We start from the raw sequence: 14,113 nt of genomic DNA, 5'->3' as shown, positions 1-14,113 counted from the left end.
AATAGGCTCGGGTCGCAGTTTCAAACCGCCAAGTACCCATATCCAATCAGCCTTCCGGAGAACCACAAGGTCCTCACCACCGTGTAGCCGAAAGGTCTACTTAGGGTCAGAAAGACTTTCAAGTTCGCGGTTTAGAACAAGCTCATTCAAATCACGGTCCTGGTCTTCCCAGTAATCTTGCTGCCTGAGGCTTCGCGATTCTCATCCTTGTTCGGTTCCACGTGCTTATTCATTATGAAAGAACTGACCATAAAACGATAATCTTGCTGTTGTCCAAGCGTGGCTGGGAATAGGCTGGGATAGACTAAAATCGATCGGTTGCCATGTGGTTTCCTGAATACCGGCCTATTTTTGGGAACGCAGCATCTTCTTCTGGGAACGCTGGGTCTATTCCCGGGAACGAAGCTGATATTCCGCACTAGCAAAATATGAACTGGTCCACTTCACTAGAGATCCTAAAAAGAACAGTACACATGCTCTTCGCCTGTCACACGCCACTATTAAAGCCTCCACGTCATGTCGTTATTTGGGCATCCAAATGGACACCAAGCTTCGCTGAGACCACCACCGCGAGAAGGTAGAAGCGGGAGCAACAAAGCGGCTCGCCGCTCTGCCAGCACTCGCATCCTCAACATGGGGCACAGGGACCGTCAACCTCCGGCATGTATACCGTGCAATGGTAGTACCCCAGATGCTTTATGGCTGTTCAGCATGGCACATCCCAGGAAAGCTTGGATTAGGGGGATGGCAGGCAGGACTCGGATCAGTGAATGATCAGTCTCTCTGTCTCATAACCGCACCCATACTGTATCGTGGCAGAAACAAAGAACATCGGCGATCCATCAAAACTAGCGCGTGAACAAATATCCTCAGAAAGCATCTTTCTCCCAATTCAGCTCAAGCCAAGGTTGATAAATCTTGTTGCTACATAGCTGTGTTATAGTACGTACTGCGCAACGTTCCGTAGAATCTGGTCCATAGAAATGGTGTCTAAAGCTCTGCCAGTAGTTTTTCCACATCTATGGAGGCCCAGTTCATGTAAAAAAAGCAAGATCCTGTTCTCTCAAGACGTACCGAACGGTCTCCTACCGTCCATGACCATATATTGCCCGTCAGCCCGGCCAGACGTTGCGAGCGGCACAGGACGTGTGGAGCCCGGTCAGAATGCATTGCCAGCCTTGCCGACCGGCGTAAAGAGCGAGATGGTATATCGTCAGTGCTATGTGCCTGTTCAATTGCTGGCGCAGATGCCGCTCTTGACTGCGGTTTTGATTAATCCAATGACGCCCGGCCTGCGTGGTGTAATCCTTGGACCAGCGGCATCGCTCACGCCACTCCCCCTGGGAGGGCGATACTGGGCTTTAAACACAAAATCCTGTTGGCTAAATGAAATGAACTCAGCACTCCTCGTCGCTGAGTTTAAAAAGGATTTTTATTTACCATTGGGGACATTCAGTGTGGTATGCAGAGTAATATGATTCTAGCCATAGCTCCATGCATTCTAGATAAACAGCAAAGCTACATCTTTCACAGTGCACAGGTCCGCCGTAGTGCTGGATTCCAAGTACAAAAGATCGCCTCGAAATCTTTACGCCTTCCACTAAGCTTCCCTATCTAATAGCACCGTTGTATCAACTTTTCAACTTGGGCCATTCCACCCTTGACTTCAGTTCCCAACGCGTCAATATGCGTCGCGGAAATCGCTCTTCGGGCTTTGGCCGCGTTGGCAAATCCAGCTGGGGCCTTGATCATGGAAAGAGCCCCAGCACCGGCCAGAAGTATACCGAGTACAGCAGCTGGACCATTCTCTTTGATGTTAACAACATCATATACGCTCATTCCAACATCGCCAGCGGTTCCAATCATTCTCAGAGAGGCTGCCAGAGTTCCAAGTTCCAAGGCCTCCGCTCCCTCCTCAAGACCAGGAATCAGGAAGAGAACAGCTGTCACAAACCACAAAATGGCATTTATAATCTTCTGCTCCTCGTAGTCCTCTCCAATGTCCTCAACGCGGGACATACTCGTCACGGCTGATGATACCATGAAAACAAGTGTTGACGCTCCATCCACAACATCACTTGTATCCCCTGAGTATAAGCTGTAGTTGGCGAGCCCAGCCGTGAAATCCAGGCTTTCATGGAATGCAGTGATATTCGGCAGTCGCTTTGAAATCATGTCCTTAGGGTTATCAATTGTGTAATCCGTCTTCAACCATGGCTTTCCGTAATTGGTAGTGGTTCCCTGGTCCCCCGTAGAACTGTCATGGTATGATTCCGGGTCCATATCCCACCGAAGCCATTCAGGTGAGATTCCTGCCGTTGCTGTGAGGTCTGTTTCGAACTGTTCTTTGTCATGTACGCTCCAGTACACGTCAACGATAAGGCCAAGTTCTCTGTCATGAACACAACCTTTGTCTGTGTGATTCGTGTAGCCATCTGCATCTCCATTTTGAATGCAGTCGAAATATTTGGTATCATTTGCCTTCAAAAACGACTGTAGATTGAGGGGGGCAGATTCCCTGACAGCTTCCTCATACCAGCCAAATTTCTTGTCGTACTCGTCGTCCAAGATCTCTTGGTACTTTTTGAGAGACGCGGTAAGATTCCCTGATAATGCCTGCATCAGGTAGATGTTCACACAGAAGTCATCAAGTCCAGTTGCAGCCTCCAAATCATCCATGTTGTCAAAAGACTGGGTGCAGTTGGTCGGGTAGATAGCGTCCAATCTTGAGCCATCAGAATCTTCGCTGACAAACTCGGTAAGGTCAAGTGCCCATAGAGCAGTTCCGGCGAAATGACCATTTTGCCACCAGTCCAGTAAACGGGCAGTCCGGTTGGCCTTATTGCTGTAAGCGACCCAGGTACCACTTTCAGAGTAGGAGATAATCGATGCACTTTTTTCATCGTAGTAAGTGTTGATTTTCTCATTCTCATCAGCAAGCCACTCTCCAATCTCTGCATTTGCAATATAGCCTGCAGTTTGAGTACATTCGCCAGGCCTGGCTCCTGACTCCGGGCCTGTGAACTTGCATGTCGGGCCGTAGCAGGAGGGGTCTGCCATTCCGAAAGATCTCCCATAGCTGGCAACTCCACCGAAGATCTTATTGTTTGGCACACCAGCTTTGGTGATCATAGCGAACGCAAGAGCAGTTTCAGTCTCATTCACATGAGATCGAAGACAGGAGCCACCATCGCAACCATCCGATCCATTGGGCTTATCGTAGTCCCATTGACCGTGGAGATCGTATGTCATGAAAACAATATAGTCCACAACATCGGAGATCTTCTTGATTGGGAAGCCCTTGAGATACCAGAAGGATGCTGGGACAGCAACAGACACGGTCTTTCCTGATGGAAGCTTGTCTCGAACCTCCTTCAAAAAGTTGTAGTATCTTTCACCGTCGTCGGGATCACCGTGTGGAATGCCCGGGATGTCAGGAGCCCCGGGGTATTCCCAGTCAAAGTCCAAACCGTCGAGGTTATTGTCTGTGGCAAATTGGACAACATTTGTCGCAAATTGGGAGCGTTGAGCATCTGAGACTCCCTTGCGGAAGATAGCGTAGGAGTCCAGATCTGTCGAGAACGACCAACCACCAAAAGACAGAACCTTACCCTGATTAATCTCTTTCCCTGTTGGATCTTTTGGCTTTGCCAACTGTTTGAATTCTTCAAACTCGTCTTTGACAGTGCCTATATCAACCTGAAAGTCTTCGGTAATGTTGGCAAAGGCGAAATGGATATAGCTGTACGCGGAATCGATGGCAAGACTTCCATCTTCACCACCAGTTACCTCAAGGGTCATGATAGCTTGTGGATCCAGATTCAAGCATGGTCTTTGATTGTTGAACGCCTCGTAATATGCCAAGGTAGCCGGTTCACTGGTGGCGTCTGTGTTCATTTTGATATAAACTCCACAATTGGAGATACAGCCGTTTGTATCTTTCTCGGCCGTGCCGGGAGCTCCAGTAGTAGACTGTTGACTGTCAGCCTGATTGCAAGTAGAAAATTTGGAAGAAAGGAGTATATTTCCTCTCTCAAAACTTACATTCGTTTGTGTGCAAAATTCAGGAGTGATTCCGCATTGACTGTTAACTGAGGTCAGTTATATTTTCGGTGAGTTTTGGAATACTGAAGACTTACCCCCAAATATCGCAGCAGGCGTTCAAAGGACACGGATTGAGGCCCGAAATATCATCCCAATTATCTGGTCTCTTGGTTCCGTTTACCTGTGGCCCACAGACGGCGTTCGGAACGTTTGCAGGCATAGGTGGGTCACCTGAACTGATGCAAATGTAGCCTGTTATTATTAGTATAAGATCTCAGATTTGATACAGGCCCAGAAAGCTAGTGTTTTGAGCTCAGGAATTGTAGTTTACCATTCAAAGGGAGATTTCCGCAACCTTGCCATCCCCAGGTTTTCTTATTCCAGTCGCTGATATTATCAACAGTGACATCATGTGCGGCAGCAATTTGGCTGCAGAGATCCCCGTTATTGATCTTGTATGTTGCACAAGTTCCATCCTGGTTTGGGCTGGGTGCGAAATTAGGCCTAGTTCCAGCTGAGCAGCAAACGTGTTGACCTTTCTGTAAATTGCCACATAAAGTCGAGCTTGGGTTGTACTTTGTAAAGTCGGCAGGCGAGATACCGCAGGTTGCAGCAAGCTCCGTACAACTATGTTCAGTAGTGAGTTGTATAGTTCTGCAGTCTGCACGACTGTGGAGTCCTGAGTGCGACTTCTTGGCATGGGCTTTCGCGTGGGAGCTAATATGAGAGCTGTTCCCACTCGGACGGACAACTTCCCCAACAGTAATTTCTGACTTGCGACTGTTCTTGTAACCTTGGACACATTCACCTCTGTTCCAGGCGGCAAGGGCTTCTTGAACAACAGACAGAGCTTCTTTGTTGTCTGAGTTTGCCTCAGATACAACACCGACAGTATATGCTGATGAACGACTGGTGTCACAAACCTGCATCATAGAACCAGAAGTGCTGAGCTCTCCCTTGCTGAGCTTGCCGAGGAAAGATGCAAGAATGCCGTTGTCTCTTGCTATAGCAGAGCCGATGTAAGCGCCCAAAGCAACTCCATTAGAATACCCAAAGGCAATGGTAGTATTTATTCCGCCAGCATTATCAAACTGGGATTTCACAAGCTTTGCCGCAGCTTCGGCGTGGGGTATGTATTGACTTGCTGCATCGCCGCGAGAAGCGACCTCCAGCTCCACATCCTTTGCTGTATACAGTTTGGTATCGGCGGCCTCGTTTTGAACCTTTGCAGATGGCAAGGTGTCATCAGCGGACAGAGAGCAAGCCAGTAGTCCGGGGTTTGCCTGGTTTCGGATGGGATTGTTGACAGCAAAGTTCAGAAGCATTGGCTCATCACAGGTTTTGAGGATGCGAAGATTACTGTAGTAGCCCCAGTGACTGGAGTCACCACTATTGCAAGTTGAAGGGCACGCATTCCATTGAGTTGCGACGTATGGATCCGTAACAATATGGGAGGAGGCTGCGCTGACTAGGGCGGCCACTTGGCTAAACGTAGCCAAATGGACCAGCAACCCCATGTTCAATACAGTTTCGTAAGGCGGGAGGAAATGAAAGAGAAGAGAATGAACGAGTAAAAGATGGAGAAGTAAGATCCTGTCAAATGTCCACTAATAACACTTTCAAACAAGTATTTGGAGCATGAACGGCAGTATCTGAAAAGGATTGGCTTTGAGCCAGACTGAGCCCTGATGATGGGAACAATGCTAGCAAATTCAGAGGCTGCCAGCAGATATTTCATCTTGAGAGGCATTTTCAGACTCCACAGATATCAGCATAATTTCGATCCGAAATGAGCTTCGGCTTTATTCCGTGCTTTGAATGTAACTCTGCAATGCTTTAAGCCCATTCCAAGTATTTAGATTTCGCCCCTTGCACTCCGTACCTGCAGTAGCCCCAAGACCCATGTGGATATACAACGCTTAGCCTCCTGCCGTATACGAAGAACATCCGGAGCACTCCGGACAGGAAAGGGCAACGACAGGAAATGTCCTATGAGACTGCGAATCAAGGGACTAATCACGCTTGACCTGCTGGGATTGATTGAATAATAGAAAATATTCGTTTGGACTTTCTTGAATTCGGAAATACAACAGAATTCTCCACATTTGTAACATTTAGTGGAAGTGAGGTCGAAAGACCTTGAACTTACGTACCCTTAGTGCAAATCCGCCGCCCCGGGGGCCGTCTCTCTTCGTGGTACAGTAAAACCTGGTTATAACGAACTATTGTTTTCAGCTACCCAATTCGTTATAAAGTGAAATTCGCTATATCCAATAACCCCCTAATTCCCCCCAAAATAGCCACGAATATCGCTCTGGCGCCTATTATTCACCTCATTCCTCTGTATATTTATCTCTTCCTGCCGCAGCCGCTTAATAAAAGCGAGATCGATCGATTCCTGCTGCTCCAAATAGGCTAGAAGCCCTTGTGTGTGGTGAATAGCCTCGGTCGGCTTAATCAGCGGCTATATCTCCTCCTCTACTAAATCGTCCTCGATCTCATCGATCTCATCGCAATCTGCTGTAGGGCCTGGGAACTGAGATAGCACGATAGAATCGATTGAATCGAATGAATCAGTAACCTCTTCGGTAGCAGGATTTAGGAATTGATCAATATCTATTGCTTCGCGAATTGGTAGCCGCTTAATCTGTAGAGATATATCTCTGCGTAGTGTAGCTATAGGATCTGCTTCGGCCGATTGATTCAACGATTTATGATATAACCCTTTGCGGAAGCAATTAGTTATTACCGATGTAGATAGATCAAATTCCCAGGCTTTTAAACCCTATCGTATAGCCTTCAAGATATCCACTGTTTTCAATAGGTCTCTACCAGTATCAAATTCCTATAGTATATAGCGAATCCACTGATAGCGCCAGTAAACCTTCCAAGTATTAATAATCCCTTGGTCAAGCGGTTGAAATTTGCTAGTTGTATTCGCTGGCAGCCAGATAATCTTAGTATTTTGCAGTAGATAGCAAGATTTCTTGATAGTCTCAATGGCAGCTTTATGCGCAGAGAAGTTATCTATCAAAAGCACTACCTTTCGCCCAGCCATTCGATAATCAAACCAGCGTACCCAATCCTCGAAGATTAGAGCCGTTATCCAAGCCGTCTTATTATAGCGCTAGTAGATATCGAGGGCAGCAAGATTGATATTAGCCCTTACAAAGCATCTAGGCTTAGCTACTACGCCAATAACCCATATTAGTAGCTTCTCAGACCCATCGGAGTTTGCGCAGAAATAGAATGTAACCCTAGCCTTCTCTATCTTACGCCTAGGAACGTTGCGGGTAGCAAGACCTCGCTCTGGCGTACGCTTCCAAAATAGACCAGTCTCATCGCAATTAAAGATATCCTGCGGCGGATAGGCAGCGATAGCTTGCTGAATTATACGCATTTCGTCCTCGCTACTAGCCGCGCTAGCTAGTTCGCCATGTTTGTAGCGGCTTTTAATTTGATGGCGGGCTTGGAAGCCCTGTAGCCAGCCGTTACTAAAGGTAGGAACCTTCTAGCTTTGGTAGGCTAGCAGCGATCGCCAGAAGAAATCGGCTTTCTCACGCAGGACAGCCCCAGTAATAGGAATCTGCGATTCAGCGCGTTGTATCCACTGGAATAGGGCAGATTCAAGCTCTGGCCACCGCTCAGAGCGGCTACGCTGCTGATTCGCGAGAGATTGGTGATAGGCATCGTCAAGGTAGGCATATCGCTTTGATAATATCTCAGATACGGTAGAGGGCGCAAGATCTTGCTGGTAGGTGGTTTTGAACCATTCGCGTATAGCGAGATTGCTGATTGTAGGATTGGTACACTTGAATTGGCGGAGGGCCTTCTTGCGATCGATAGGGACACTGGTGCGAGTGCGAGAGGGAGGCATATTGGCAGCAAGATTAGCAGCAAGATTGGCAGCAAGATTGGTATAAAGATTAGTATAAAGATTGGTATGCGAGATAGGCATGTAGCGAATTCTTGCGACTGGAGAGCTTTGGCATGAGACTGCCACACGTGATATAATTACCTATATAGGCTAGCCTACTTCCTAATTAGGCTTAGTATGCTTAGTAATATAACGAATTTTGGCCAGAAACCTAACGAATTCGTAGTAAGCCGGGAATTCGTTATGTGTATGGGAAATCTAATTCTGCACGGGTTTTCGATTCGTTAACCCAGGAATTCGTTATATAGAGGTTCGTTATAACCAGGTTTTACTGTAGTGCAGTAGGGTGGTCGCTACGGAGTGTTTGATATCTAGTTTTTCGTTAGCTCATTCGTCAGTTCTGAGACATGTCGGGAAGGGACAAGTTGACCGGGGTTAGAACCTGAAAATTTGCGCGAGTGGAGAACACGCTATTTTAGCTCCTGGACCCTTCCAAGGCGTTAGGGGAAGAACCAACAGAATCAACTTCGTTTAGTCTGCAGCGGGCGGCCCCAACGCCATGTTACGCCACAATTTGCTTGACCTTGGCGCCCTCTGATTGATGCTATTCGATTAATTTTCGCGCTGCTAACTATACAGTGAATTAGTTATCCATCAGTTAGACTTTACGGTGAGATCCGACTAAGCAATTTGTAATTGCTTCTTGCATTCAAGAAGCCTCCGCTCTTCACTCCGAGCGAACTAAGATTTCTTAGCCTATCTTGGCGTAGAATAGCCGAGTTATACTAGGCACATTATTAGTGTTTACCATTTATTTCTTTTTGGAAAAGGAGGTTTCTGGTATTGCTGGTTCTTGCTGTAGACCAAAAAAACTTAGCCTCGAACATTGGTTCTTTGTCTCTATACCAATGCATAAAGATCATCCGTACAAGATACCCGCGCTTCCGCAACTCAATCTCGAATTCCGTTAGCGCCGACGCCCATCAGTAGCTTACAGAGTTTCTGTGTAGAGCACTTGTTGTCTAGTCGTTCGGCCCCCAACCTCGGACGATCACGCGCACGGACTTGAACGAGGCTGGACTACAGGCTACCGATGTTTCAGTAAATAACTGCATAAGATTCATGTTATGGTGTACATGGTTTGAATGGTCTGGGGCTAGCAAAACGAAATTAGAATCACATTCTCCTCTACCACCCGGGGGCCGGCCCTGTTCCCTGAATTTGGTTTATTCCTTGGCTCGGAGCGCTAGCAAAGTATGATCCCCAGGTAGAAAGGCGAAGCCGAGTTATACCGGCCAGGTAGAACAATATTCTACCAGCATGCTAACTTCCGACAACGCCGATCGCGAAAACGAGAGACTCACAGGCAGGGTGAAACTCAAGGCGCAGAGGGACTAAGGAAATGAATAGATCGAAATGGGTATTACATACAGCTAGGCTCTTTCAGGCGGACCCGAGGAGATGAAAATGAATTAGAGTATGATTGATTCCCAAGTCCACATTGCAAGTCTCGCATTCAAATGCCAGGTTAATCATATTTTCTTCCAAACCACGATTTCCGTTGGCATTTCTTCACCGTCAAAATGAGAACGATCTTATTCTATCTCGTGGCATTTTTTGCCCTTCGCATATCTGCCTTCGGTCTATCTGGCGCCTATGAGCGAATGTGGTACTGGTCAGCTTACCAGATGGAGCAGCAATATGTCGACGCGGCCAATCGAAAAATTGCTACGTCGTGCAAGTCGTGCTCCTTCGCCCAGTTCGTTACATGGATTGCTAAAGCAGCGGATGAGGACACGGTCAAGTCTAAATTTGCAGCCTATAAAGCACAGAATGGAAAGGACTACGTTCCCGCCTCGGTAGATGAAGGGGCAAAGTGGCTGGATGACAACGGCATAACAAAAGCGATGAGATTACCCCGAGTCATTCACGACGTCTATGATGTGCCCAATGTCTTTAGAAAAGTCTCACAGTACGTTAAGTAGCCCAGTGCGACTTACAGTTTTCCGAGCGCTCACAGGAAAAAAAACAGGGCTATTGGCGCGATTTACAAGAGCAAGCAACCTGACCCCAGTCACCCTCCATTCAGTGACGCTTTTCTTGCTCGAAAGCGAGTTGATGTGATCCGTACTGCTGAAAGTCACTTGACGATCAGCCTGGCTCTTCGAACCCAATATGACGAAGCGAATGTGGCCGGAAATAAACCTGTTTACCAAGGTTTGGTTAGGGATGACAACTCCAAGATACTTCCGAACGGCAAAGTTGTACCAGACTGCGATTTGAAGTCGGCTATCGATGCAATCCAGCAAGAGAAGAAAGTGACAGTATCAATCAATGATTACTACAAGGCTTATAGAGCTGGGACACTCAAAGCTTCAGGATCCGATGCGACGTCGGATGCGACGTCGAAGGACGACAATCATGCGGCGAATATTCAAGAGGTCCAGAGAGCGAAATACAGGATGCTGGGAGGTGTGTGCCGCGGCGAATGAGCGCTCCACGGTAGGCGTTACACTAGTATTGGACTGAGTAAACATCAGATCTATACAGTAGTAATTGCCCGAGGCAGATATTATTGGCCTTGGAGATTGTGTGCAATTGGCGTCAATCGTCCGCAGTACACAGCCTATGATTTTTGTTTCTATGTATCTAATACCTAAACTTGAAAGACTTTCATAGGTACTTGACTTCGCGGCACATAATTCTAGGAGGGGTTGACTGAAGCCGTTGCTTTATTCAATGTAATGTACTACTATGTTGAAAGATCTCTGGCATCAAGAATGTCGTACATCTCCTGGACTTCAACGTGGCTTCTCTGATCCCATATCTTATCATGCAGCCCAATTGCATCCATGCCGAAAATTGTGAATCCCAAATTACTAGGCTCTCTAGAAAGTCCATCTGTGGCGCTCTCCCCCGATGTCAACGCGAAGGGCTTATCTTTGATCACAAATCTCTCGGCAGTTGAGCGCGGCGAATAGGTCCATCTCGCAGTGCGCATGTTATCCAGGTAGTACACACCGGATTCAAGCTTCTCCACGCTGGCTGTTCCAAGCAACATTATGTCGTCCAAGTAGTGCGGATTTGACGAATCCTTAGCCTCGGCATAGATATGCGACCCGATGACTTTGGAAAGTCGAGTGATTTTGGGATCGTTCGGGGTATCGGATGACCCGAGCAAAATCTCATCCCATGCCGCTTCGTAATTTGCGACAATACATGCTCGTAGACAAGAATCTATCATATCAGGCCTTTTCTGTGCGAGACGCACATAGGTCACCGGAGAAGCAACACTAGGCCACCAGATTCTGCGAGGAACCAGCGATTCTGGGGTATCAGGTGTGATACAAGTGATATCGTCACTGATGATGCGTCGAACATTAACTGCGCGCCGTATGGATAGCTCCTCTCTGCTTTCGGGAACCTCCGGCACCTGTGTGCTCCACCATCGCGCCCAAAGGGGGTGATGGTATATCCCCAGAATGATCGCGTGGAATTCTTGTTCGATCATCTGTGGGCGTCGAAGGCGTACATATCGATCCACGTTACCTGTATATGCAGCCGATAGGATCAGGTTGTCTTTATTCACTGGCGGAAGGTCTGCCGGGAGAGGCGAATATAGAAGTGGCCAAAAGCTGGCCAAAGGCTCAGGCGCACCGCAACTATGATCGTCGACTCCTAAGTCCTCAGTGATGTTAAAGTGGCTATACGTATTGTACTCGTTCGGATCCCACTCGATGTAGTCAACAAGATTGACGCCAAACTTGCTGCTGTTGTCCACTCCTGCATAACGCATGTGGGCAGTAAGATCGGAAAAAACCGCCGTATCTCCATTTAGATGTGCCGGACGCGGGTTTTCAAGATTGACGGATCGATCATAATCATTCATTATTTCGAACTTCAAATGCTTCGACATTATTTGCTCGTATATTGCTTCGCTGCCTTTGTTCTTCCTTGCCAGGCTAGCGTCGCGAGCTTCGGCGGCAATATGAACCTCGGGAAGAACCTGAAGCTCCGAGTAAAGATCAAAATATCCCGCCACGGCACAGGCGCGAGCAGCGTGATATATCATGTTGGGATAATGCTTCACCAGATTGCGCAGGGTCTCCTGGGGCGGAGGCTCCGGGTACCAGATGCAATAGGGTATCTCGGAGGAGTCATTGATCTCCGGGATGACTCCGCTCATGATTGCACGCGCGTTGAGTGCACGAGTGAATTCCGGTGCGACACCGCGTAACTCGTAGGCGAAACCGTCGTGGTGTCGAATGCCACGGATCACGGCGAAGCGTTGGACTTTCAGTCCGAGGCCACCGGGAATCTTTTGTCCGCGAATCGCGCCATTGCAGTCGTCTTTATTGTACAGGGTGACTTTGAGTCTTTTCTCCCATGGAAGATCCTCCAGGTGGAAGTTTTGCTGGCGGGGTTTTGATCTGCCCATTGTGGGAGATCTGTGGGTTCAAGGTATTTCTCTGATGGGTGTGGGAATGAAGAGGTCGAGGAGGATGGAGAATCCCTAGTACTTAAATAAACTGGATGCAACGTTGACGGAAACTCCACCACAATCTGGGTTATTCGTCACAGTGCTGTATTGTGTGACAATACGTCGAATATACAGTCATGGATCATAAGTTTTTAACACACCCTAGACCCTAGCAGTTTATTAATTTCATGGAGTTTTGGCGGAGGTTTTGCGACCGGCAGTATATTATGTAATTAGGGGGGTGTGGGGGGGGAATTGGTAAGGACACCCCAACTTTTTAGTAACAGCACCCCAAACTGCTTATATAACGAGGAATATTATATAATCTTACCACAACTGCAACCACATAATTAATATTAAATCTATCATACTTTACATGAACGGATAGTATGCCCAATTTCACCACAATTTGAGCACTTAGATGGTGCTTTCCTCTTCCCAGTTACAACTGCATTTATATCCCCACTTCCTTTTGATCTTTTAGCCTTTGGGACAGGTAATCGAGGTTCTAGCAATGGTAGATAGGTAGATTGGTCATCTGCCACTAGGTTCTGCCTCCAAAATGGGTGAATAGCTGATAATGGAATCGGCTGCTTCGTCTCTAATAACCGTGCGATTCGGTGGGCACAAGGAAGGCCCATTGTTCTAGTAAAGCCGTTAGTACATGCTAGTAAAGGGGTAAGGGGTGTAGCTCTCTTAGCAATAGCCACTTGGTTATAAATAAGATTTAGTGAATATCGTGACGTCTTCCTATTGATATTTGAATATAGGAAAGACTGGCAGAAGATTAGCTGTTGTAATTGATCCTCTTTAACCTCGCGTATCAAAGTATCAATCTGGCCGTTTAATGCATGATTAATTCGGTTCCAAACAGTAAGGATATCACCTGTTGAAGATTGAATATACTTCTTAATAAATGCATACGAGCCTTCTACTCGTGAGGTTGCTGAATTTCCTAGATGGAAGTGTTGATTCGTCTAACAGCGAATAATCTTTTCCTTATAAATTAGCCACGTTTCTTAATATACCGAATTGCGCTAGGGATTGATTGATATCTCTTAGTAAAATCAGATAACCTTATATTATACTTATCCTTACTAGGTGAATTGACAAGATTCTGCCAGCCCTGGTTGAATTGATCCCACGTATTATTTGTAGTAAAGAATTGCTTCACTTTTGCGGCAATATTCTTGTTAATATGCTAAATATAAAGTAAATGCGGCCAGGTTGGGTAATCATCGCGTAATACGCCTAATAGAGCAAGATCTCGATCAGTACAAAGCACTGGTAGTTAAGGTATTAAGGGATCAAGCCATGAAAAGAAAGTTTTTAATGCCTATTTATAAGATTCTTCCTGTTCATTTTCCATAAAGCATAAAGTAATACTAAACGTTGTATTTGATGGTGATACACCGATAATATGTAGTAACGGTATTCTATATCGGTTTGTCTTATATATATAGTCAAGCACGAATACCCTATTATATTGATTAGTATATCGAATTGATTGGGGAGAAGCGAACATAAAAAAGGTAATACAGCCCTCGATATCTTGTTTAAATGCAAACTTCCATTGATGAGTTAGAAGTTGATCTTGAACATATTGAATTGACGTACGGCCGGCAAGTTGTTCGCGTAGAAACGATTTTCTAAGGTTATACACGTCTATAGGTGTTATCAAAATAGTAGGATCACTCTTTTTAATCAAGCTA

At 46.5% G+C, this 14,113-nt stretch overlaps 4 protein-coding genes across 4 annotated transcripts; 1 reads left to right on the top strand and 3 right to left on the bottom strand.

The window, feature by feature from the left end:
• Positions 1 to 1,614: 1,614 nt before the first annotated feature.
• On the bottom strand, positions 1,615 to 5,561 carry N7458_004984 (putative class V chitinase; the record flags this gene model as incomplete). Its single annotated transcript, XM_056908366.1, has 4 exons — positions 1,615 to 3,972; positions 4,045 to 4,084; positions 4,140 to 4,296; positions 4,376 to 5,561. 4 exons carry the CDS (start codon positions 5,559 to 5,561, stop codon positions 1,615 to 1,617), a joined length of 3,741 nt encoding a protein of 1,246 aa, XP_056766984.1.
• Positions 5,562 to 7,555: 1,994 nt separating this feature from the next.
• Positions 7,556 to 8,002, bottom strand: N7458_004983 (uncharacterized protein; the record flags this gene model as incomplete). Its single annotated transcript, XM_056908365.1, has 1 exon — positions 7,556 to 8,002. One exon carries the CDS (start codon positions 8,000 to 8,002, stop codon positions 7,556 to 7,558), a length of 447 nt encoding a protein of 148 aa, XP_056766983.1.
• A 1,502-nt stretch (positions 8,003 to 9,504) lies between these two features.
• On the top strand, positions 9,505 to 10,413 carry N7458_004982 (uncharacterized protein; the record flags this gene model as incomplete). Its single annotated transcript, XM_056908364.1, has 2 exons — positions 9,505 to 9,893; positions 9,954 to 10,413. 2 exons carry the CDS (start codon positions 9,505 to 9,507, stop codon positions 10,411 to 10,413), a joined length of 849 nt encoding a protein of 282 aa, XP_056766982.1.
• A 260-nt stretch (positions 10,414 to 10,673) lies between these two features.
• N7458_004981 (uncharacterized protein) lies at positions 10,674 to 12,359 on the bottom strand (the record flags this gene model as incomplete). Its single annotated transcript, XM_056908363.1, has 1 exon — positions 10,674 to 12,359. The coding sequence occupies one exon, from the start codon at positions 12,357 to 12,359 to the stop codon at positions 10,674 to 10,676; it is 1,686 nt and encodes a 561-aa protein (XP_056766981.1).
• Positions 12,360 to 14,113: the final 1,754 nt, after the last annotated feature.

Source organism: Penicillium daleae (genome assembly GCF_028827525.1).
Source record: "Penicillium daleae strain IBT 16125 chromosome Unknown utg000005l_segment0_segment0, whole genome shotgun sequence".
In the NCBI taxonomy this organism is placed as follows: domain Eukaryota; kingdom Fungi; phylum Ascomycota; class Eurotiomycetes; order Eurotiales; family Aspergillaceae; genus Penicillium; species Penicillium daleae.
This window is presented reverse-complemented; position numbering and strand designations above follow the sequence as displayed.